Source organism: Centroberyx gerrardi, chromosome 13 (assembly GCF_048128805.1).
Source record: "Centroberyx gerrardi isolate f3 chromosome 13, fCenGer3.hap1.cur.20231027, whole genome shotgun sequence".
NCBI classification, from domain to species: domain Eukaryota; kingdom Metazoa; phylum Chordata; class Actinopteri; order Beryciformes; family Berycidae; genus Centroberyx; species Centroberyx gerrardi.
In genome coordinates this window covers 13,553,118-13,579,726 of record NC_136009.1, presented here as the reverse complement: position 1 = coordinate 13,579,726, position 26,609 = coordinate 13,553,118, and the positions used below count along the sequence as shown (strand labels likewise).

Genomic DNA, 26,609 nt, shown 5'->3' with positions numbered 1-26,609 from the left:
CAAAGCAGCATTCATGTTTTGACTAGTGACTGGGATTCAGAGTCAAAATCAATTATAGTGGTCAATTATAACAAATCATTATTATTTTCCATTTGCTTCTTTCCTCTTTACCTCTCCCTTTTGATGACGCCCATATCTCCCCTTTCCTTCTATAACACATTACAGCCATGTTGTGTTGATCTTAATGGTGACCCTCTCATGGCATTGGACACATTGATGGGCTGAATATATGGTCCCATTTGGCTGGTGGGAAAATTTCTATTACCCCTATTGGCTTTGAGTTAAACCCGGGGTTTTAATCATCGCCACTGTAACTGTCACTTTGCACTGTATCGCTGCTGTGGGACCTTGACCCACTGTGGGCTTATGGGGGAATTTTACCCAATAAAACCAGACAATGTTTTATAATGCAGCGTTAATGCGTGTGTGTGTGTTTTATATGTGTATGCATGTGTGTGTGTATATATATATGTGTGTGTAAACTATGCAGGGAATGTAGATGGACCCTTAGGTGACTGAGAAGGACAAGGTGTTGGTGTAAGATGGTGCATATATTGCAGTGCATTTAGTTCTTTACATTCTTACTCTCCGACACTCCCTCTGCCCTCCGCTCTCCCTCTCTCTCTCTCTCTTTTCTATATATCTATCTAGCACTCATTTTGTTGTCAGCCCAATATTCTGGTGCAGTCTCTCCAGATGTCCTCTTGGAATTATAGGCCATTAAAGAGTACATGGAGTGGAAGGGATGAAGTGATGGAGGCAAAGGAATAGAGGGATGGACGGATGAGCTGCCGGCACGTCATTACAGAGAGCATGAAGCTGGCAGAAATAGTGCTGACATTTCAGTCTTGCATTCTGCTCTCCAGGGAGGTGAGTTATGGTCCCATATCCCCATGAGACAGGTTAGAGGCATTTGGCACACACATCTTGCTTCTCATATACATGGAATAAATGCCCACCGTCACCTGTACAAATATGTGTGTGTGCGTCTTTAGGTGTGCGTGTGTGTGTAGCAAGGAAGAAGAGAGAGAGAGAGTGAGCCAGAGAAAAGGAGAGAGATTGTGTGTGTACAGTATGTGCGCGCACACACACACACACACACCTCTTTCTCCATCAGGTTTGTGTTTACAGTCAGAATGACTTCAGTCCGTGTTTTTGCCTTGTTAAGCTGATGAGTCACCTGGAGCGCGATATTCAGGATTGTTTCCATTTACAGTGTTAAAAATTTACATTTTCACTTCCAGTACCTAGTTGGCAATCAGGCCACCAGGTATGTATAGTGGAGAACAGATGGGCGGCAGTTTTGTACATATGTTTTCCAAGAGGGGAAACAGCATTCCTCTCCTATAGTAGCATATGACTGGCTCTGCAGCCTTAGTTTATCTTTGTGCTGCCCGGTGCACAGGGAAGGCGGCCTCGCAGTGCCACGTCCATCTCTTTGTCTCGATCCTCTCTTTAATCCCCTATCCTACTTTCTTTCTTTCTTTCCTCTCCATCCTCTCATCTCCCTCTTCCTGTCGTCTCTGAGTAGCATGAGGGAGAGGCAACTCTGCAATGCAGACACAGCAACAACCTCAGTCTGTCCGACCAATTAGTGTGAGGCAGCGTATGAGTGGCAGACCCAGCAGCCAATCATAAAGAGAGACCCGTTATGGGGGTGGAGGGGGGGAGGGGGGGCTGCCTGAGAGACTGACAGAGGAGATCAGAAGGGCTGAATGACAATGAAATAAGGAAGTCGAGAAGGGAAAGGGGGAGGGAGATGGGAATGAAAGAGGAAGAAAGAGAAGAGAGAGGGTAGGAGATTTATGTAAATAAATGAGCGAGCTACGGACAAGGAAAGACTCCTGTCCCCTTCGTTTCCTGATCCCTCACTGGCCAGCCTGAGTCCTCTCGCTGCAGCTCTTCTTACTCATCAGCTGGCTGAGATCCACCAGCTCCCCCAGCTCCCCTCTCTCCAGGGCCCCTCTCAGCAGAGCCCTGCTCAGCCCGGGGGTGTGTTGCTGGGACACGTACGACTGGCCGCTGGGGGCGGGCATGGGGGCCGGAGGCAGGGGGACGGGCACCATGCCGTGGCTGCTGAGGATGTATCCTTCCTGGGCCGGCCAACGCAGAGGCAGGGGCTCCCCGTACTCCATCGGGGCACTGGGGGCCGAGACCACCCTCCGACGCTCGGGCGAGTCCTGGGGGGTCATGGGGTACACGTACTCTCCTGCGGACTTCCTGAGGGGGGCTTTGGGCGTCCCCCTCACTCCCTTTTCCTGCTTGCTCAGACAGACATAGTGCTGGCGTGGCGTATCGCTCCCCCGGCCCTCGCCGCCGTGTCTCCCGCCTCCCCCCTGCTGGAAGAGTCTGGTGGTCAGGTAGACGGAGGGGGGCATCCGGCAGGGCGAGCCCAGGCCCACAGAGCCGCCCCCCAGGTAGGTCTGGCTGGTGTCCCAGCCGCCAGAGTTGGAGTCTGACAGGCGCAGGCCGCGACGTTTCTGCTGGGGCGTGTGCTCCGGGGTGGGCAGGAAGCCGGGGTCCAGCTCTCCCGACTTCACCCAGCCGTTGGGCATGACGAACAGGGTCTCCCCGCCCTGGGAGCAGGGGCGCTCCCCGCCTCCCTGCCGCGTCACGCTGAGCACAGAGCCTCCCATCCCGCCTCCGTTGCTCAGCAGGCCCCTCTCCCGCCGCTGGATGGAGGACTGGGGGGTGTTGCCATGGCGACGGTTGGCGGGCTTGTGGGCCATGATCCAGCAGACGGCGAGGCCGGAGAGCGCTGCCCCGATGGTAAACGCAGAGACCGCAGACGCCACCAGCAGGTTGAGGGAGACCAGGCTCTCTGGTTCAATCAGCAGACTCTGCTGGAGAATTCCTAAAGATATAGAGACACAATAATGTAGACGACATTTAGTAGAATAGTGGAATGGACATGAAAAGTCTTCCTCTATTAGGAGCATATCTGTCCACAGGGGCCAGTTCAAAATTATTATTACATCTAGTACTATTCTACTGCTTCTATTCAGCGCTGTTCCCCTTACGAGGATATAATGTATCATAATAAATCAATAACTACAATTATACCCATAATTCATTATCATAATGTTCCATAATATAAGATTATTTTCTAAGATGATTAAGTTTAGAAGGGGCTTCTCTCCAGCCTGGCCTTGAGGCTCCACAGGCTCCAGGCTGAGGGAGGCCTGCACTTGTCATCAGCAGAAGTCAAAACCACAACAGCTGACTCTCCTCTCCTCTCTCTCCTCTCTCTCTCCTCTCCTCACAGTTTCCATTCTGCAGCCTGGCCAGAGAGTCTCTCCATGCAGCATACCATTACCTCAGTGTTTCCACCCAGCTGTAATCACTCCCATCTGCAGACACAGCAGCACATGCCTGTCTCTGGGTTAGAGTGTGTCAGCTCTGCAGTCTGGCATCGCTGACTTCTAGAGCTATCGCTTTCTAAGACTAGGACACAAAATAGAGGACTATCAGTTCAAAACAGATGAGACTGAACAGAGCTTGGAATGATCTCTTTTTGTTTGTCGTTTTCAGAAATGAGGATCTGTAGCTCCACGGCTCTGATCACTTTGAAATCGGCCTAAAACGGACAGAAGAGTTCAGAGAGAAGCTGCTGGAAAGGAAATGGCTTTGGGGCCCTGGTATTGGTCACTACTGAGTTGGTGCATTTCAGAGCTTAGCGTGTTCAAAGTTTTAAGAGGCCCTCTCAGGCACCGCTGACATTTGAGCCTCAGATCTCAACAGAAGTGACATCAGTGTTTCATGCTAAGCTATTTCCAGCTAGCTCACTGGCCCGGCCTCAGCCGCTCCTCTGCCAGATACTCAGCTTTGGGAGAACAAAGCCTTGGATGCGGGAGGATGATGCATTCCCCATCCTGCAGTCTTATATTGTCTACCAGTAGTTCCACCTCTTTCACATCCTCTCTAATTAAAGTCTCACACTGAGAGAGCGTTGACCTGTAGGAAGTGAAGGTGAAACCTAAATCCCTGTTCCACTCCCACCTGCTTCAGCTCCGACAAAGACACCAAAAGACTCAATTGTTAATATCAAGCTTGAATGAATACCTTCCTGATGGATCTTAATCTAATATAATGAGCTGGAGAGGAAATCACATTACACACTGGATAATGAAACTGTGCTAAATTACAGGAGTTGTCATGAATATTCCCCATTTGCCAGCATTAGAGTTATTTCAGAACAAAATGTTCAGTGAGAAGTAGACAGGTGTAATGAGGTGTTGAGCCACTAGGCGGAGACTGCCTCAAGTCCACTGTGTAGCAGCCAGAAGCGTCCATGTCATAGTGCTGCAACCTACCATCACAGTCTCCTAGATGGGAGGTGGTGTTTCCATATTCCACATCTTGTTGAAAAGGAAGCCTGCAGACACATACAGATCACAGGAGAGAAGATCAGTGACTGAAGGCAGCGAGGAATCTCAATATTGCACATGATTTGTCTTCATAGAACAAGCAGCATACATTAGGCGACATATAATGTTATTATAGATGACAGTATACAGTTATTTACAGTAAGATTCAGAGTATAGATCCACAGTATACAGTTATATGATCTCACATTGCAGTATGTAAGGAATCAACAAATCTTCCAGGCTATGTTGACATGAAGTGTGAAGTTAGCTATGTAACCTGATAACCTGAATAAATCATCAAAGTAAAAAAGTAAAAACATTTTTTATATGCACAGAATAGAAGATTTTATATGAATAGGGACATTTACTGATAATAATAAGTAATATAATAAGTATATAATATTATAATAATATAATAAGTAATATTAATATCGCCTTTGTTGATGAGCTAATGTGATTCAGTGTAACTGGATACTTCATTGATCCTTGTGGGGATATTCTGTTTTTGAAAGGCAGAGCATAGGCAGCGACAGGAGCTGGTAGAGATTCTTGCTGTATCTCAAACCACTATCCCACCCAGCCACCATTTCATGGCATTTATTCCCCTTATGTTACATGTGTTCCAAAACACAAACTTAGATCAATCCACCATAAGCTACGTTGCAAGACTTGAAATTCCCATACAAAACATACAAGAGTGCTGCTAATTTTCCAATAAAAACTTTCCTCCACGACCTGGTATAAAAAGTTAACATGGAGGAGAAATTGTTAACAGACAGGTGTGAATGTGTGTTTCCCTCACCGTGTGCCTGGTCTTAGGAAGGAGCAGGTGCTGCCTCTGGTCCAGCCACAGTAGGGGTCTCTGGAGGCTAGACAGCTCCTACACACACACACACACACACACACACACACACACACACACCAAAGAAAATAAAATGGTTAGAATAAAATGTTAAGTGAAGAAAAGCTGAGTAGTGACCTTATACTACCCACAGCAGCCATTTTGACCTTGCATCAATCTGAGAATCCGTACCTGGAAGACTGCCATATAAAACTAACATTATTTCAACTAAGTGAGGACTTCAGATAGACCTAACACTTACCAAATTAGCAAGCAATCTCAGGAACAACAACTGCAGCAAGTACTTGCTTTAGCCAAATAATTTCCATAAAATGTGAACCTAGAATTTCCTACAGATTCTTGAGATCATTTAGTTTCTAATATGTTTTTCAGTGGGGAACCTGTGAAATGTTTGTCTGATTCCTGACATTTTCAGTCAGACATAGCTGGGCTGCACTACTTGCTATTCCAGGTTCTACTTTAACATTTCTTCCCCAATATCTAATAAAGAAATGGCTTCTTGATATTCATGATGAACAATCATCTCTTTAATATAAAACAAAAAAAAGATGAAGAGGATCTTGAAACCTCTTTCTTCACTTTCACAACTAAACAAATTATCCCAAAATGAATGTTAAGGGAAACAATGTAGCAACTAGCTGCAGCTCAGAAAACACACATGCCATCTATCCCCTGCTGACAGCAACTAAAGCAGAGTTGCAATGTATTTCTTTACTGCGACATATAGGGAGAGAGAGAGAGGGGAAAAACAGGAGTTGGCCCCAAATGAAGCTGACCTAATTACCAAACTGACGAATGTCTTACCAAGTATCCTCCAAAACAGTAACAGGTGATGCTGTTACTCACTTCATGCAGCGTGAGTGAAGGTGGCAGCGTGAAGTCGGCACTCTGACCAGACAGGAAGGGAAGGCCAGCAGCAGAGTGTGGCTGGTCCGGTCCAACGACAGAGACAACAGCTGGCGAGCCTGGGCAGAGTCCTCGCCACACCTAGAGACGGAGAGAGAGAGAGAGAGAGAGGGGGAAGTGAAGACAGGAGGCGGAGGGGAGAGGAAGCAGCAGAGGTAGGGGACATTTGGCCTCAGAATGAACCTGCGGCTGTTTCAGAGGCCAATCTGCTGCGGCTTCAAGACAGATGGGTGGGACCAAGGAACCGCAGTTTTTTCTGGATAAGTAACGGTAGACTGAGGTCCAGTGAAAAAGCCAAGGGATAAGAGAGGAGGTAGCTAATATTATGAAGCCTAGTGCTCCTGCTACATAATTAAGCTATAATGTAACAATGTTTTTCCCCTTCTACTCTTAATAAAATAAAATAAAATATATATATGAAGGCTTAGCTGATGAAGACTGTGATATACGGTCGGTTTGACCACTTATTGTAAGTCACTTTGGACAGAAGCGTCTGCTAAATGACCTAATGTAATGTAATCTAATGCTACCAATTGAAGCCAGTTTGACTAGTTAGCCTAGCTGACAAATTCAAACTGAAATATATATTGCCAGAGTTTCTCCTTTGCCATTTAAATTTGCCAGTAACAAGCTAACTTGCAGTCCAAAAAACACAGAGGTTCTTTGGCTCCGCCCACTGAGGTTTAACTCAACCAGTCAGATTATTTCTGCCTCCAGAGCAGCTCCGCCTCAGAGAAATGTTTTCATAACTAAAACTCCAAGCTACACAACATAGCTTTTATACTGCTTCAAGAGCAGTCAGCTCACTCATAACCCCACATCATCTGTAAACTGTATTTCAGTTTATAATAAGCATAAGCTAGTTGCTGGGCAAAGAGCGGTGCTGCTTTCCAGTTCTTTAGGCAGAGAATATAGGACTTCGTCTACTTGGAGCAGTATGCATACCAAGAGTGAAAGGATTACTATGTCTACTTCATAATTTATCAGGGATCAAAGAGAAAATCTCTTGACTCCTACTCACTTCTCAGGGTTGAATCCCTCCACCTCCTCCAGAAAGACACTGCTGTGGGAGGCAGTGTCCCCGCTGGGAATCATCAGGAACTTGAGGACGGTTCCTCGGGTCGAGCCCAGGAACAGGACTGTGCGGTTCTTATGGGGACCAGCTTCTGTGTCCACCACCATGGATGTCAACTGGTACCTAGATAGATAGACAGGTGGTGAGAGAGAGAGAAAGAGAAAGCTGAAATATTTGGAATATTAACTTTTAATGGCATTTTTTCATATTTACTCGCCCCATTTCCATGCTATCAAAAAGTGAACATTCTGCATGAAAGCTGCAGAGGGAGGGAGTCAGTGTGTGTACCGTCCCATGGTCTTGACCACCCAGGGTCTGTGTCCCAGCAGCGGGACAGTCTCGTCCATCAGCGGGTGGGTCTTCACAAAGTTCAGCACCTCGTCCGGCAGCGAGGTGGAGGAGCTAAATCTGGAACCCTGCACCACACAGCCCCCCGGCCTGCAGACAGACAGAGAGAGATAGATGGGGAGAGAGAAAGAGAGAGTCAGAGGAGAGGACAGGAATATATATATATACAAATATAGAAAGAGCAAGACATAGATGGACAGATAGTAAGAGAGAGAGAGAGCCAGAGAGAGAAAGGAGGACAGTTCTATTTCATGTTGCTAGAGGCTGTATTCTAATATTTGCTGAATAGGAGTGAAGGCACTGTGTGATTGACAGGTGGGGCTTATAACAAGGTATTAACTAGACTTTATGTGCGACAGATTCTCCGGACGGTAGCTCATCCGCTTTCTGCCAAAGTCCCGCCTACGTATCCCTTGCGTAACAGTACCTAGGTTTAGGGACGACTTCATCCGGCACGGGGGTCCAGATGGACTCGGGGGATTTCTGCTCCTTGAACCGGCCCTCGAAGACGTGGGCGAGCTGCTGCATGTCAAACACACACACCGCAGAACCGGGGATGCTACCAGAGACAGGGAACGGAAGACAGACAGCGATGAGAAAACATAACTCTGCGTGCGTTTGTGTGTGTGTTTGCATACTGTGTGTGTCCGCGTACCTGTTGGGCGGCGTGGAGAACAGGCCCAGGATGACGTCCCGCCCCTGCATGTGGATGATGTTGCTGGTGGCGTGTAGGAGGTTGAAGTAGAAGTGGGAGTCTCCCGGGACGGAGCAGTTGAGCCGCGCCTTCAGAAACGACGTCCACTGTTTCTCTAAGACGCGCTGAGAGCCGCCCAGGTCCGCCTTGCACACACGCGCCACACGGGACACCATCACCTAGAATAACACATGCAAGGTGTGGTAGACAGGAGGGAGAAGAAGGGATGGGAAATAAGGAGCAAAGAGAGAGAGAGAAGTTCCAAGTCCCAAATTAAACTAATTGACCACCACTTAAAATCAAACTGTACAAAACATTTGAAAACTGAAATCATATCACAAATCAAAACTGACTACTTATAACTGACTACTTATAAATAGCTAAACAGAAATCAAAGTGGCAAATTACCTTCAACTCCCTGCATTAAAAGAAAGACAAATACTCACAAAATATAGTCTTTATGATCATAAAGTAGAAATTTAAAAAGAGAGACACTCTAAATCTTGGAAGCCAATGGAAAGATTATGTGATCGTTGTGACCGACATGAAATAGAAAGAGACACATTTCCTAATGTCCTGCCCAAAATATCAAATAAATCAAATAAAAGAGAAAATAAAATAAAATATCCCAAATTTAAAAAAATAATCCCAAAGTTTGGTTTCCTCCAAGAAAGGACGTTACCATTTGTTCTTGGGGAACATGAGAAATGTTTTGATACTTTGGTGTGTTCCCATGTGTGTGTAAATGTCTGAATTTAATTGAATTGTTATGAAATGGCTTTTAATTATACTGTTGTTATAGTTGTTAATATTGATATATTATTGGAGAGAGAGAGAACACCTTCTCTAGGTGATGAAACTCCATGGCCATCTCTCTGAAGAAGAAGTAGATATGAGGCCCCCACTCCACGGCGCTCACAAAGTACGGCTCTGGGAAACAATATGAGAGAATTACTGTTAAACACACACACACACACACACACACACACAAAGTCTCACACTTACAAACACTCATATACAGTGCAGACACAGCGCCTTGAGGCCCAAGCGTAACGCGCTGCATCCACTGACATGGCGCTGTAATAACAATCACATCAACATGGACGGCTGGCGTCCGCTGGGGTCGCTCATTAAATATTCATGTCCTGTTTAATTTATCATCATGGACAAGCAGAGACACATTATTTATCATTTATTCATCCAGCACTGCTCCAGCTCTGACCTGCCAGGGCTTGTCTTTCCTCGGCTGCATTGAACGCCACTGGCTTGTTAAAACCCTGGATCTGTAGAGTCGAACTAACCTCAATACATCACTCTATCTGAGCGTGTTCCACTTATAATAGAGCTATTAAGTCAATGTCATGTGGGCCTAATCAAGTCTGCTTTTCCCAAACGTATTTCACCATTTACCCCCCCTTGTAGAATCTGATTCCCCTATGATGCAATAGTGAAAAGACAACCACAGTGTTTAGATTTTTTTTTTTTTTTAATAAACCATTAAAGGTAATGGTGATGTCTTCTGCTGTTTGCTTCCTCGTCGCCTGCTGAAGGCATGTCGCCGCGGAGGGTAATTTATAACGTGTCTGTTTTTACAAGCACCTCGGAACCATTTGGAGTCGTGCTTGACCGTGCGGAGGGCGGGGCTGTCGCTGAGGCTACGATAGATCACCGCATCGATGGCCAGGAAGTCTGTCACGGTACCGGTAAAGAGACTTCCATCTGAGAGAGAGAGTGAGAGAGAGGGGGAGAGAGAGAGGGAGAGATTAAAGAAGAAGGGGGAAGATACAGATGGAGAGATAGCACAAGGTCAGGAAGATTAAAACCAAACAAGCAATGCAGCGAGAGGTCTGACTATAAATCATTTGCAAAGGTAAACACAAGGGCACACAAGTTTCCCTGTCTGGGGCTGAAAACTATACTCTGATGTTTACTGGAATCCCTCAGTTCTTCTTCGGTGGTATGCGCTCACCTGCAAATAAAGCCACATTGGCGTGGCGAGGGTCATACGGGCACCGTGCCATTCCACTGACAGGCTCTCCCACCATTTCTAGAGTGTCTCTCTGCAACACAGTAGAGGAAAAATATTATAGAGAAGCAGATGGGAAGACAGACGCCCCGAATGACTGACAGACAGACAGATAGACGGGTACTAACAGTGTAGTTGGCGCACAGCGGGTTGAAGGCGTTTGTCCCACACACAAACAGGCCGCCATGCTGGCTGAGTAAAACCTTGATGAAATTACGGCACTCTCCCTGCAACGAAGAAAACAAAACAAAAAAAAAAAGCACAAAAGAAAAAGATTAGAGAGGGGGAGAAAATCATAAGGTACAGGGCACCTTGAAAAAGACTGTTTTGCACCAAAGCTAAGCTCAAAACTACCAGTCGGAGCATAAAGACTACCATTGTGAGTGATGAAGAACGCAGCTTAAAACAATCCTCGGGGGGAAATAACACCCTCAACAACACCCCATCTGGAGAAACGGAACAGGATGAGCACTTGATGGCAGTCTTCGCAGTGGAAGCTGTTGATTTAGCCCTTGATTGTTTATCTAATCACATACATAGTCATAGGTACACCGGAGCAGGTGACACTAAACTTGCTGGAACCTGTCTGGATTTAAATGTCTTGCTTAAAGGTGCGATGGCATTTGTATGGTATCATGGTAATGTAGTATCCAAATTCTTAAAAGGCTCCTAAAGCCTTTTACCCAGAGCGTTACAATCTGACCTCGCCTCTTCACCTCAGTTAGAGGGCTCTAGCTGACATGTTCTAGTTCACCTCTCTCTCTCTCTTCCTCCCCCTTTCATGCTCTCTTCATCCCTCTACTCTTTCCCCACCTGTCTGTCATCCCCCTTCCTCAAAACGTTGATGCACTTTTTTTCCCCTCTCCTTCTCCTGTGTTCTTTGAAGCAAACACCGTTCTCTTTTCCCCTTGTTTTCCCCTCTCTGTTTTTCTTACTACCTGGTGGCTGCCTATCCCCCCATGTGTTTCTTCCACAGTTCCCTCTGCCCACGCACATCCCATCCCTGCCTCTCTCCTCTACCTCGACTGATTTCAATTACAGTTCCCTCCCTGAGGCTGTGTCACTCTCTCTGCTCAGTTTCCTCTCTAATGTTTCCAGTTGCTTCTTTTTTCTTTTTCTACCAGTCCGCCCAGATTGGATTCTGCCCGCGGCAGAGCCACATTTATACAATAAAGCTGATATTTTAGCGTAAAGCCTGTCAACCAGGCTACCATCCCATCCACTCAATCCCGTGGAGTCTTTTTCTCTTGTGGATTTGATCACATTCCCTTCACATCTCAGACCAATGTCAACTATCGCTTTCTATACAGACAAAATTGTTCAACTTGCCCATCTTCCCCACAGGCTACGAATGAGATATATAAAGAAAGCGCACATTGTGCAGGTGTGCGAGGTAGGGTTTCAAACTTCAGGATGGACAGTTTTTGGGTCTGGTGGGTCTGGGTCTAATGTTTCCCTGAGCTAGTGTGATTAAGCGATGTGCTGATTCTGTATCAACAAGATCAGATTTCTGTAAATATGTCTGCGGGTAGGTGGGCAGGCATATGCAGGTGCGCCCAAAGGAGATATGGTTTCTGTAACAGCTGCTGTGTCTGTCCATGCGTGTGATGGTGTAGATAGTGTAGATGCATGTAAGACTAGATCTCAAAGTCAGTGTGTGTGCATGTCTGCGTATATGTGCACACTGCAAAAAATCTCCGTCTTAACAAGTCATTTAGTCTATTATTGAGTCCTAAAATCGTAATTCTTAAAATAAGTGAAAAAATCTGCCAGTGTGGTTAGATAATTTCATTTGTTTCCAATGCTACTCAACTTGTTTCAAGAATTTTGTAGAATCTAGTGTCAGTTTCTATAGTAGTGCAGTGATCTGCCTTATTCTTACTCGTTTCAAGATACTGACACTCATTTCTAGAAAATTCCTGAAACAAGTGAAACTGCATTGGAAACAAGTGGAGTTATCTCACTCCATTGGCAGAATTTTTCTCTTGGTTTAAGAAAAATAAGATCTGAAAGCTGAATATGAGACTAAATTACTTGCTAATATGGACTTTTTTTGCAGTGTATGTGTGTGTGAGAGCATCAGTGTGTATCAGTGTGATAACTGACCTCATGTTTGCCCTTCATCCGGCATACTCGAATGTCGTTCTTATTGGATTCCCACGTCCGCTTCTGCCAAAGGAATATACCACAGTCAGAACATATGCATATTATATATGTACATATGTTCAGTATATTAGTGTGTGTGTGTCTTTGTGTCTGTGTGTGCAAGAAAATGAGGGTCTCACCTTGCTGTAGAACATCTCATCACCTGCCATGTTATCCAGCTCCACTCTGTACAAATCATCTCTACAAAACACACAAACACATCAGTGTAAATATAATCAGCACATAACACAACAGTCACAATGGGATTAAACAATAAAACAAGTCCATATGTACATGTACTGTATTAACCGTAACAGTAACATAAACAAACTTTCACTTGTAACATTTCGCATCCCCAACTAACTTTACGTACATCCTCACTAGGACGAATGCAAAATGGCTTCCACAAAGTGGCACAGCAGATGGAAGCTGTGACAATAAATGAAAGCAAAGGATATTAAAGTCTACGCAGCACTAGCACACTGTTGGAGATGGTTGCCGTTGGTTACCTGGCTCCTATGTAGAGCGTACGGTTGACTTGGAGGATGGTCTGGATGTGCAGCTCCTGTCTCTGAGCGGAACGATGAGCTCTGCCCAAGAACACTGGATACCTCCTCACCACTGACATGCACAGATACAGACAGAGAGAGAGACACTTTGACACACTTACTCAACCAGATACATTGCCTAAGAACACATTTTACCTTGCTCAAGGGCACTTCAACAATTCCCCCTTCCATATTTACTCATCTACTCCGGCCAATGAACTCCATCAGGTCACGAGTCAGCTTCTCTAACCTCCACTTTAACTGTCTACGCTCATCCTTGCTATATTTGTTTAGGAAAACAGAGAAAACGGGCAGAGAAAGAGCTGACAAATAGCCTAGCAGTCATGTCACATTGACCCACTTTCATCCTCTCAGTGGTTTTTGCTGGCATTGATCTATGCAGCTCCATGGTGGGTCATAATTATTGTTATATTATTGTGAACTTATATATTGATATTACATTATTGTGAGCATGGTGGTTCCTCCTGGTACATTTTAGACAGATGTTGGACAGAGCAGAGACAGGAGGAGGGATGGGATAGAGGGAGCGAGAGAGGCTATATCAGACTATGGGTAAGTTTAGAAGAGGACAATGTGATGCACGGTCTCCATAGGGAGCCCTCATCATCAGGAGACAGAGTGGGGAAATGTCTCATTGTCCTTGACTGCAGGGGAGGAGAGAGGACATAGCTATCCATCTCCACCTGTCTCCTCCCTCTCTCTCCACCATCACCTCTCTTCCATCCTCAGCCTTCTCTCTCGTCATTTCCACCTTCCCATCCAATTGTCTCCCGCTTTTTCCATATTCCACCATTCCTCACAATCTCCTTTTTCTTTCTTTCTTTCTTTCTTTCTTTCTTTCTTTCTTCCTTGTCCCTCTTTTCTGGTCTCCTTCTATGCTGTCAGGGAGAGATGGAGAGAATTCTCCTTATTTATCTGTAAGCCATGGTTGCTCTAAAGCAGTTCCACACCAAGGCTGTGACCCTTGACCCCGCATCCCCACATTCTCCATGGAGCCATTCATCAATGCTGTGCACACACACACACACACACACACACACACACACACACACAAACAGAGGAAAGGACACATACCCTCTAAGGGAGCGTAGCTGAGTGGACTGGGTTCCTCTGGGAATGAGCCATCAGCCAGTTGAAGCAGCAGGAGAAGAAATGTGAGGGGAGGAGCCATGGTCGCCATGGCAGCAGAGCACATGCACTGTTAACAGAGAGAGAGGAGAGAAAAATTTCATTGACCAGTGTGTGTGCATGTGCATGTGTGTGCGTACGTGCGTGTGTGTGTATGTATGTATTGGCATTTTGACAGATTTCTAGCCATATAAGAATTGACTGACAGGTCTGTGTGTGTGTGTGTGTGTGTGTGTGTGTGTGTGGCGTGTGCGTGTGTGCAGAAGTGCATGAAAGCATGTGAGGGCAGGGTCAGAAGTCCAGCAGACTGCTGCCACCAACCTGGCTTCAGCAGGGAGCTAATGTGCTCCCATTGTCTGCTTGGAGATGTAATGTGGATCTATTGTATGAAATGTCACTCCATTGTAAAACAGTTTGAATTGAATGTAATTCTCAAAGCCATATACCACACGAAGGGACAATACACACAGAATTACAAAGCCGCTTTGGGTGGTAATGTTCCTTTTACTAATTGTGTTTCTATACGGCCATATGGAGGCTGTATAACTGGTAATTAGTCCTGAAAAAGGAAAAGCTGGTCTTTAAAAGTCAGACAGTCAGGTTAGAAAAGGGAGGGATGAGGGGAAAGAGGGGGGGGGGTCAGCTGGACAATCTTTCATCCCTCTCTAAGGGTCAGAGTTCAAGAATTCCCTGAATCAGGGGTAAGGAAAAGGGAGGAAACAGATTCAGGTCTTTAAAAAACACTCAGAGGCCACGAGAGGGTCATATGGTCAAAAATACATGCGCGCAAACACACACACGCACACACACGCACACACACACAAAAGGGTCAAACAGCCAACTGCAAGCCATCACCGTGCCGTACATCAGCATCTCTTTCACCTATAAAACCGAGACAGTGGAATAACATTGCTGCAGATAAGTTACTGCCAGACATAAATTGCGGCAGACACGCCATCACACCCACACATGCTTAAATGTAATAGCATTTCTATGCATTTACTTAAAATCCCGAATCTCCGCTGTGGCTGAGCTACACTTGAAAAAGATAGGTCTGTGCAGCAGGATGTACTGTCTTTGATGTAAGAACGCTTTGAAAGGGAAAAGGAGACGTAAAGAGAAGCCAGGGAAAGATAAGACAAATGAGAGCAAAACGCTTTTGTGTTGGCTGCTGTGGAAAGTCCTGGAAAATGTAGAGTTTGATGCAACACAAATGGAAAGAAAGGCTAGAAAGCGAAGAAAGGATGTGAGCGATATTTATGCTGTTCCCGACAAATCACCCTGAATGCCATGTTCCCCATCCCCCACTTTTCTCCTTTCATCCTCCCTCCCTCTCTCTCCCTCCATCACCTCCTCCCTTCATTTCTCTTTCCTTCTATCTTTCTGCTTGTCTGTGTCCAGATAAAATCCCGACGACCGTTTTCAAAGAGATAGAACGCCAGGTAGTGAGGTAGCTGCGTTTGTTGCTAAGGTGATGACAACTGCTATCTGAAGCTCACACAGAGATGCACACAGATGTAACACAAGCATGACACACACACACACACACACACACACACACACACAATGCAGACTATGCATGATAAGCACATTGCAGTTTGAATGACAGGTTCGAAGGCAGCAGTGAGGCGATGTGGGCTGCAGACTTCACTCTGGGGGCCACTTCAAATGAGATTCAAGCCCAGAGGTTGCAGGTTTGAAATCTCTAAGCCTTCTCTTCATCAGACGCATTGGAAGCGCCCCGAGGGGAGGTTTGTTTCATCTGACTCTCCATTGGGATTCCCTAGACTAGAACTGATTGAGTCAGGGTTAGGGTCAGCGCCATTTCATTAGAGTCAATTTATAAGAGGGATCCAAATTTGACGTCTGAACCTAAAATGTAATTCTTTCGCCCCGAATAGATGGAATTGAGAAGGAATTAAATGGAGCATGTGTTCAAGTGAGATTAGGCTTCATATGGTTACACACAGTAAACTAGCCTGGTCAAATTAAAACTGGGCATCCTTCTTTCCTCTCTCTCTCTCTCTCTCTCTCTCTCTCTCTCTCTCACACACACACACACATATACACACACAAACACACTTGCTAACAGTCTGCCCATGCAACACACTAAAACCCCACGGCCAATCATTGATGAAGCATCCTCATTAGAGTGTGTATCGATTAAGGCTATTGATTCATAAGATAAAACATCAGATCTGGGCCAATGGCAGTGTATCGCTGAGCTCTGCTGGCTAGTGCCGTAACAAAGGCAGCATTTTGCAAAACGCTGTGGGCTACTGAAATGGGATTGACTTTTGGTTATCAAAGGCACCGAGTTTTCCCTGCTGAGCCAGAAGAAAGCAGGAGATGAAGGATGAAAGACAGAGATGGTGTGTGTAAAAGAGCAAAAGAGGGAAAGAGGGATTCCGCTTCCAAACAGACAGGCTGTAGACTCACAGCTCATCATGCTGTAAGACACAGAAAGCGGGACAGAAAGAAAGAACGAACGAGAGAAAGACAGAAAGAAAGAAAGAAAGGAAAGAGAGTCAATGAGTGAAGAAAAGAGAGAAAGGCTATTATGTTATTTGCTACGGTCTATCAGATCATGTTTGTGTGATGGGATTAAATGGTGTGACACCGACACGGTTATCATGGGATGCATGTAATGATGGTGACAGCCACACAGAGTAATCTAGCCTCATCACGCACCCCATTAGCAAATCACCTGCTAACACTCACATCATTAACCAATCAGCAGGTCAGCTGCAGCAGCATAATCACCTGCTTTCACCCCTTATCAGTTTGTCCATATGTTTTGTCCTCATCAGGCGGCTGGGACTGCGTTCCATTTCATAAAGTTGTTTTCTCCAATGCGTCCTTGTTCACCTTGCATAACTGATCTCAAAGGACTGGCCGGGAGTAAGCAACATGGCGGAGGTTTGTACATTCCCAGGCGGTGGCCCTCACATCTAATACAGTATGCCAACAAACTATGAAGTTAAACTGTGTAAAGAAATGATGTCTATTTAATATTTTCCAAGTAACCAGTCTTAAAATGCCTCAGTGGCCTTGAGTGTATATGTGGGGGTGCTCATATTTGTACAAGGCCTCTAAACTATTAAAGCCACTGAGAAAGATCAATACACTCTGCTCTTATTAAACACGGGCAGAATAAAGAGCGGCGTTCTATTTCCACACTGAAGAGCAGGGTAATTTACTGACCACTAGGAAACACTGTGAGACATAAATACAAAAGGGCTACAGCATTCCTTTTCGAGGCGCAGACGTGCTGCTAACCAAACCCCCATACCACTGATGCTGCAAGCACCACACTCTAGATGCCTGAGCCATGACCTGTGCTGCACTCCACTACAGTACAGCCATTAATTAATCCCTTGGTGTGTGTGTGTGTGTGTGTGTGTATGCATAACAGAAACCCGAAGAAGAAAATTCTCATCATATCTCTCCATGGTCCTGACACTGGGTCTTCACTATAACAGAACTGTATGTTCTGATGCACTGCATGGAATCTGTCCTTGTGATTAGGCCTACAGGCAAAAGAAAAATCTTTCCCTCTGTCTCTCTCTCTCTGTCTCTCTCTCTCTGTTTAGCTGCTGCAGCCACTCTACTCTGTGCCTTTGTTACCGTAGCAACCGATAGCAAAGCTAAGCAGAGACGTTCTATTGCAGTAGATGTAAAAGGAAAGAGGGTGGGTTCGCCTTCTAACATGTACACGTGCACATACGCGTGCATACGTGCACGCACGCGCACATGCACACACACACTAATACATGCACATATGCACACGCATGCATTCATTCAAATAGATGTACACACACACACACACACGCACACATATATGAACACACACACACACACACACACACACACACACACACACACACACAAGGGAGGGGGGGTGCTGGGGTCCCCACTCTCTCAGTACTCTCTCAGTAAGGAGGGGGATGGGGGAGCAGAAATCATTTTGTCTCCACATCATCCACACATTGGTTAGCCAATATAGCTCATTTCAAATCAATAGGTAAACAATGGAATGTAGTGATAGATAACACGACAATGGACTGATTAGACATATACTTTGAGATGACACTCATTGCTAAGCCTTTGTCCATGGGGTTCCCCCTCCACAAGACAAATATTCAATATTTTGGCCGAATCAATCATTCTGAATGAGCCAGTTGGATGTTCATTGTTCTGTGTTCACTTAAAAACCATTCAAGCGCTGCATCTTTACTGTAACATGAGGCAAGTGGTCACACTTGACTTGATTTTGGGAAAAAAGAAGCACACATGCATGTCTGTGTGCAGAGGATTACTTCATTTTTATTAAAAACGCTTATTCCCCAGTGTGGTCCTTAGACTTCCACTCTACGTGATTATCATGACAGGATGATTTAAAATAACACATAGATGAGTCGAGAAAGTTAAAGTCAGGTTCTAAAAAATTTAAACTGTCAAAAAACAGACATGATATATCAACATCAAGACGGGAAACAACTCTGGCACAGCATCCGTCTTACCCTCCTCTCATTTGTAAGAGGCCTGCTCCTTGAGGAGAGTATGCAGGTTAAAAGCCCTGAATAAAGCTGTATGGCCTGAGGGTAGACACACAGACAAGGGCTAAACTGGGAGAAGTGGGTCACCTTCACACTTCTATACTCCACCCTACAAGCACTATAGCTTCATTAATGGACTTAAAGCAGAATTCCACTGAATATTAAGCTTCTAAGTCATTCCTATCCCCTCTGACAATTTACTGAACTGCATCACTGCTTTACATTACATTGTCTCCTGTAAGAGTGAAGGGTCTGCCCCCTAAAAACTGTGACATCACACAGATAATTGAAAGGGGAAAATGAAAAGGTAACTGTGACAGAATTCAGAATGATTTTCTGGCCATGGTGTATTTTCTGGTTTTCTGGATAACTTTAATATAGTGGTGATTTGGATGCAAAGGTTCAAACACTGTATGACTCCACACAGTCAATCTCTCATACCTTGCCCATCGAGCAACTCCAAGCTGTGCATTTAAAGATTTGAGTATCAGATATGATTTGCGTCTCAGATCTCAAGCTTCTAGCTTTAAGTCAAAGTTAGTCTGTGTTACCAAATACTGATTGAAGTGTCCAATGGATCTTATTCCCACAGTGGCCATTTTGAAATTATATCACACTCTGCTCGGAAGAGAAAGTATCAAGATACACATCATACAAACTTTAAAGATGAGAAAATATATGAAAAGATATGCCTACACATTTTAATGTCATATATTTGGCTCACCATACCTAGTCACCAGAGCCTATCTATCTAGTAGAACTAGCTAATAAGCTAGCTAACTGCTAAATTCAGGAAGTCGTAATTGTTGTTCCCATGATTGCTAGCTAATTTAATAGCTGTTATAAGTCCTCCCTTATGTGTTGAAGTAATGCTAGTCTTACATATAGCTATGCCAATCTCCAGGTAGAGTTTCCGAGTGTGGCTTGTTCAAAATGGCCACCATGGGAATGAGGCCAATGCTACCAGAAATCTCCTTTAACAGCTGGCACCGTTGGCACAGAATGAGCCACATGGTGTCAAACCAAATAGGGTGGAGAAACCGTAGAAAAAAACACACGCATGTTTATCCAGACACACAGACCTGTTCACTTTGTTCACATTCATGTATGCGCGCACACACACACACACACACACACCTAGGTAAGCACAAATACACACACACACACACACACACACACACACACACACACACACACACACACACACACATACCCACTCTCTCTGTCTTCAGCAGTGGAATCACTGTGTCATGTCTTTATCTTATCAAGGTGGAGGCGATATTCCCTCAAGTGGCTGCCTGTCTCCTCAGAGCAGGTCTAATCGGAGTTAAGGGAATCTGCCTTTTTGCAGTTAAATATCCTAATACACTATTCAATCTACAGGGTCATTTATATGCTAATGCAAAGGTTACCTCTGCATAGGCCTTTGATGCAGCTGCGCGCTATTAGGTCATGTGCTATTTGGTGTGTGTATGTGTGTGTGTATTTGTGTGTGTGTGTGAGATAGAGAGAGAGAGAGAAAGAAAGAGAGAGAGAGAGAGAGAGAGAGAGAGAGAGAGGAGATAGCAGTGGAGAGACAGAATGGAGAAGAAGGAAAAGAGAGGAGAGAAGAGAGAAAGATACAGACAGCGAGGTAGGGAGATATTCCCCTGGGTGTGTGCCATAGGTAATTAAAATAGGATGGACAGAGCTGGAGTCTAGCCAGCTAGAGAGCTCCATCTCCCCTCAGACTTCTCTTCCAATCAGGCCTTCTGCCTGAAGCTATATTGCTGCTCCTGATGGACACACAGCAGCCTATATGGATGCAGCTAGTTAACAGCTTCTGGATAGTGGACATGCACATACTTATGAGTCTTCGCACAGCACAAAAATGTAGGTGCACACCAATCAATCACAAACACTCGGCTCGGATAAGACAAAATGTTGGGCTGCAAAAAAGGCGTTGTATTGTATGCATTTATGATGCTGCACTGAGACAGCAATGCACGTTCTCTCACACACAGAAACCAACATGCACACGCACAGACACACACACACACACACACACACACACACACACACACACATTTATGGTGCTGTACGAAGCTGCAGCAAGGGCAAACGTTACTAACCAGAGCTTGACTGCAGTAAGCACATATACATTCACTGCACAGCTCTGAGCTGGAGGCGAGCACATGAGTATGCAGCACACACACTCAGACACACACTATGAGCACAGAGTCGAGCGCACACACACACGCACACACACCCGCCACATGCACCAGCGAGGAAGATGCAGCCTAATTGCACAACAATGAAAAGGGCTTACATCTATGAATTTGACCTGTTTTAATGCTGTTGTGTCATGCAGCGTTAATGGTGCACTCTGTACTGTACAAGGTGTAGTCCATGGCATCTGTCTCCGGGGAGCATGCTCACAGAGGCGACAGTTTACACACCTTTTCATTTGCGTAAGAGAGCTTACCCATCTTTTACGCTAATCTCTGTGATATATATTCCTAATATGCAGCAGTAAGTAGAATCAGCCTCAGGATATTACATGAAAATTGGAGCGCTTTTTCATGAAAATAAAATGTAAACTGACACCAACTGAAAATATCACTGTTTTTTTTATTACATTGGTGGTTTCTTTGACTTCTGTTTTTCACTGACCGCAGCTCATCATTTCCCTGCCTTTTATTTTTCCACTTCAACAACGGACATGCTAAATAGGCTCAACGTGGCAGCCATTACCATATCTCATACCCTGTTAGAGGAGATTCTGGTGCTGGTGTAGAAGGAGCCATGGGATGCAAGGTAGCTCATATTCCCAACATGTTCTGTGTGCTGTGATCACCAGTAATAAGGGTAAATATAGCTCTTTTGGCAGCAGCCTGCTAAGAGGATCACAGCTCACAATAGGTGGTCTACACAACAGATACCGAAATGCCACACTACCTGCTTGTAGATTGACACGCATACGCATGTACGTACACACTTGCATGCACAATCGCACACACACACACACACACACACACACACGCCATACACATGCATGCACACACACACGCACATATACCTGCAGAACACAGAGACGACACCTCCCCCGAGAGCCCTCTCTCCCCCTCGCAGGTATAATTGTGTTTCTGCTCTGCTTTGCTCCTCTCCTCTCAGTTGTGACTGGGCCCCAGATGAAAAGCCATAATTAAAAGCGAAAAGTTGTGTTTGCGCAAAGAAGGGATGGGTGGAGGAGAGGACAGGAAGAAGGAGAGAGACAGATTAGCCACAACAAAGCTTCATCAGGCTACAAAACCATCTCGAGTAGCTGAGAGACAAAGGACTCGGCTGCGCCTTTATCTTCCAATAAAAAAGTCCTCCAAATCCCTCTGGCTAAGCTGCCATAACTAAAGCCTGGCTTTGGCTTAGGTGCTTGCTGAATTTGTTGGACAACAAAAGCAGCAAAATATGAGTAGACCAACCTTCCAAGAAATCTATATACTTCCATTAATTTTGTGCAAAGAAGTAAAAAGTCAAGTGGCACAGCAGTGGCATTTGTGAAAAGGTTACTTTGTTATTTGTGTCTTTTGTCTGTGTGTATGTGTATGTGTATGTGTGTGTGTGTGTGCGTGTGCGTGTGTGCCTGTGTGTGTTTCGGTGAAAGCATGAAGTGGACGGTCATTTTATCATGTAAATGAGGTCACAGAAGGCAAGAAATTAGAATACCACTATCTTTCTGAGTAGAAACGGCTGTGATATCACAAGCAATTTGACAGGCAGTTTAACGTGTGGACTGACTGCATGCAAAGTGAAGAGACAGGTTTATTTGAGTCACGAGCCAACTGGTGAAGATAAGACAGTCAAGCCAGGTCTTAGTCTTTACTATTGGCAATTTCAACAGCTCTGATACACTTCATGGCTTCCTTCTACATTTTACAGTTATCTTAGAAAATCTAATTCAGCCCAATAGACACTGCTGCTTCATTCAACCAGCCTTGAAGAGAAAACATTCAAGATTCTAGTTCCTCAATATAACACCCACCTATCACCTGCACATACACTACAGCACACACACACACACACACACACACACACGTACACACGTACGCACTACATGCTCACGCCTTTACCCATCATCTCTATGCTGTTATCTACCTGACTCTGACAAAGCGGGTGTTTTAGAGGTGTTGCTAAGGTAATAGGGAAGGCAGAACAATATGCTAAAAAATGAACACGTGTTGGCATCGCTGTGTAACGTGCAGAGACCACACAATGTGCACGGGGATGCATTGACAACAGGCTGCACCTCAGGGGAGGAATCAATGATGACAGAGGACCATAAAACTGAAGATGAATAGCTACAGTTCAGCACTGTGTATGAGAAGTCTTTTCATCGGAAACTACTTCAAGGCACTGTAACGCAATATGTGTGGCCGATGCAGCAACCACATCCAGACGGTCCAGCTTCCTAACCACCTGAACCACATTTATCGCATACTGTACAATTTCTGGCACTAAGGAAGAGTCTGTCACAGGTAGAGCTCCGCAGCTTCTATGATGGCTATTTCCTTGACACTGCTCCTCTCTTGTCAAAACATCTGAAAGGACTTGTTGAAAAGGCTCCATTAGGCTAATGGAGGCCTTTCATGTCATCACAGAGAATGTTTTACATAAGCCAGTTTATTTTGAATACCTGTCTTGATAAAAGAGCTAGCTCCTGACAGGCAGAAGAAGGCGTGCCAGCGTGAGTCCTGAACCTCTGGCCCCTTAATCCTGAGGAATGACTCCCTGAGGTCCTTGCTCTGAGGACCCCGCTGGAATAGGTCACCCAGCAGATGCCTGCCCAGCTAGGTCCCTCTGATCTCACTACCCTGAGGTATATGGACTCAGCTCCCTTTTAAAGTGTTGATTTTGTGCTAAAGAGGCCCACCCTACCACCAGATAAATACTGGACTCTGTGTGAAATTGGAACCTCAAAAGATATCCAGCTACTTTTGAGGAAAATAAGCATTCCTTCAAATCTCTTGACATTAGACACGACTTTGCTTTATTTCACATATCTTGGCCTCAGATAAATGAATAATCCTTAACAGCCCTACTTTCTAAAACAGAGAGAGGGGCGGTTACGTTTAGGGCAGATGGGAGTTGATATAGAATCTTTTGGAAGTGACTTAAAGTTCATCTAGACATCAAACGAATGTACGTTGGCATTACTTCATAGATAAGCAGAGCAGTGGGAGGGAGCTATCTCCAGAGTGTGAAAACAAAGAGAGCTGCAGTAATTATATGTTTAATTGATTGACAAAACTTAAGAGCAGCGTTCAATTCAACAGCGTCTTGGGTTTTTTAATATGCCTGGGTTTTTCAAAAAGAAAATGAATCAATCCCATTCTCTGATATGAATGAGGAAAAAGCGATAAGTAGAAATGAGAATTTGCACGTTTACTAGCTCTGCGGCTTAAAGCCCAACAGTATTACAACCAAGAGTATTTCAGTCAGTCAGTGTCGTTCTGTGTGTACCAGAGGTAAAGAGAGGCAATTTGTCACCGATTTCTTGACGTATTCTCTTGGCGATAGGAACAGCCAACGGAGAAGCTGTTCGGTAACATCTCTCTCTTTCCCACATCCCCTTCTCTCTTTCATCTCACTCTATTTAACACACACACACACACACACACACACACACACACACACACACACACACACACACAAAATCCAGGACTGTCATTCTAAACAGTCTGTAGAAAAGGGCTCTCAGCAACCCCCCACACATTAATATGCGGTTGATTTACTCTCTTTGTGAGTAGCCGAATTCTGAAAATCCAAAGCTAACAACCCAATCAAATTTTTTTCTGTGCTTGAGAGGCCCTGGTTTCACCTTAGCATGTGTGATTGAATAGGGTCCTATGTGATCAATAGAGCTCATTAAATGTCCCTGTGGGCAGCTGTCTCACCCCGAGGCTCTCTAGATTGCTTTTACCTGCAGCCTGCTCTGCGTTATTGGTTCAAGTGGCTCCAACTTTGTTTGCGGCATAATTAATTTTTTAATTGAATCACTCAAGCCTGGCCTGTACATGCTATGTTCCTACATGTGGATTGAAGTGTCCTTTTACTTGCTACTTAGTGTTGGGCAGTATGGAGGTGGGTATTTTGCTGTTAGAAGGCCTTTGTTTTGGTATTGCTGTATTCCTGTATGTTTGTGATGGAGGGGTGTTAGACCGCCTTCCAAAGGGAGTCCAAAGGAAACAGTGGCTGCACCTGTTGTTCCCTGCGGTTGCTGTGTGGTGGGGTTAGCACCTGCTCACACGGCTGCTGTGTGGCTGTCTGTGTGGGCAGCGGGGATAACAGGGAGACCATTCACACCCGCTCAGACTGTCTGTCTGCGGCTCGCTGCTCCTTCACTCTGTGATTTCTGCTCTGTGTCTATCTTCTCCCTTCCCTTCTTCTGTCTGTCTTTTACATACCCTGTTTATCCCCTTGTAGCCTATGCCAGATTGCTGTCTGCCACACCTTATCCTTTGTATCCCCCAATCTGTCTGTCTGTGTTTCTGTCTGTCACTCTCCTCCCTCTCCTCTTGTTTTTTGGCTCCAACCACCTCCTCTTTTTGCCCTCCAACTCAAACAGAAACACAAACATAAACAGCAGCAGCTGGGGGCTGTTATAGTCCTTCTGTGGAACTTGATAGCTTTTAGTGTGAAGGAGGAAGTTGTAAACAATAAATTACATATAACTACTAAATCACCTCAACAAAAGCTGGGGCAGCAGGAAGGTGAGCATTTTACTGGGACCACCAAGGTTGTTAAGGCAGAATGTACAGTGCGGTTATAGGCAATTTGGGTGATAAGATATTGTAAGTGGGAGTCACATTTTGGACAAAGGATATATTTTAGATTGTTCACTCTCTTTTTTCACTTATAGTTTCCCTCTTCAGTTAGGCTAGGTGTCTGCATTGACACCAACTATCTAAAGTAGAAATGCCATGGCATTAGCAGAGAGCATGCGTGTCTGATTGAATCACTTATGACTTATCTTTTTTCCTTAGTTCTCACATTTTACATAATAGATTGCTCTCTGCGTCTACCATGGAACTCCTGTTACTCTACTCTGAGGGAGTAATGACCTAATCAATTGGCTTTATGGCTGGCAAATCAGCACATCTGACCTTTAGTCTTATTGACAGGGAACCTTACAATCACACAATTAATAAAACATCATTATTCCGCACAGGGGGAACTGTTAAACACAACATTTCACAACAATCATCCTTATAATCACCTATGATCCAGGTCGTGATCTAAATAAGAATTTCCACCAGGCTTTGTGCTTGCCCTTGTAATGCAGTGTTATAATGTACAAGTATTGCGATCCCTCTGTGCTGGAACACCACAGCAAACCAAAGCCTTCCTAAAAAGATGGAAGCATTGTAAGCATCCCGTGCAACATGTGAAAGAACAATAATCTCAGACATAATTATGCAAATGAAACTAAAACGCAGGCTAACAGTTGCAGCAGACACAAAGAACACTTCATGTCCACAAAGGTCCAGACGGTGCCACTGAGGCATCATCTACTGCCTAACCCGGAGCAGCCTCTCTAATGCAGCATCGCGTTTGGTGGCAGTAATAAAATTGCGCACATGCCATATAGCCTGTACCTGTTCAACAACCCCCCACCCCTCACCCCCCGTCTTCCTCACACTCATCCATCTCTCAATCTCGCCCGACTCCCACCATTTGGCCCACTCACCGTGCCAGATGGCCAGGTAGGGAGGCTGTGACAGGTGCCAATTGCCAATTCGCCCTCTCCGGTCGCTCTTCTTCCTCTCTGTGGAGAAAAGGGGGATGGATACCACGGCTCTCGGTACCCAAAGCCTCTCTTAAATAACAGCAGCTCCTCAGCCGCACCTCACCTGTCTCTTCCCTCTACGATTTCTGCGCGTCGCCGTAGCATCAC

The 26,609-nt window shown here is 45.1% G+C and overlaps 1 protein-coding gene across 1 annotated transcript; it reads right to left on the bottom strand.

Annotated features, from left to right (window-relative positions):
* Positions 1 to 1,868: 1,868 nt before the first annotated feature.
* Positions 1,869 to 14,187, bottom strand: LOC139929257 (semaphorin-6B-like). The gene is made up of 16 exons (XM_071922110.2): positions 14,067 to 14,187; positions 12,933 to 13,044; positions 12,564 to 12,624; positions 12,385 to 12,447; positions 10,407 to 10,505; positions 10,222 to 10,312; positions 9,852 to 9,971; positions 9,094 to 9,182; positions 8,214 to 8,431; positions 7,986 to 8,117; positions 7,499 to 7,648; positions 7,157 to 7,333; positions 6,076 to 6,216; positions 5,170 to 5,247; positions 4,314 to 4,375; positions 1,869 to 2,854 (listed from the first exon to the last, which is right to left on the bottom strand). Exons 1-16 carry the CDS (start codon positions 14,185 to 14,187, stop codon positions 1,869 to 1,871), a joined length of 2,700 nt encoding a protein of 899 aa, XP_071778211.1.
* Positions 14,188 to 26,609: the final 12,422 nt, after the last annotated feature.

Bases quoted from the DNA above. Each gene is read 5' to 3' on its own strand.
- LOC139929257 (XM_071922110.2), bottom strand. From the start codon at position 14,187: ATGTGCTCTGCTGCCATGGCGACCATGGCTCCTCCCCTCACATTTCTT. The intron at 12,448-12,563 runs GTGAGACCCTCA...TTCCTTTGGCAG, and splicing joins ATGAGATGTTCTACAGCAAG to AAGCGGACGTGGGAATCCAA. The intron at 6,217-7,156 runs GTGAGTAGGAGT...CTCCGTCTCTAG, and splicing joins GAGGGATTCAACCCTGAGAA to GTGTGGCGAGGACTCTGCCC.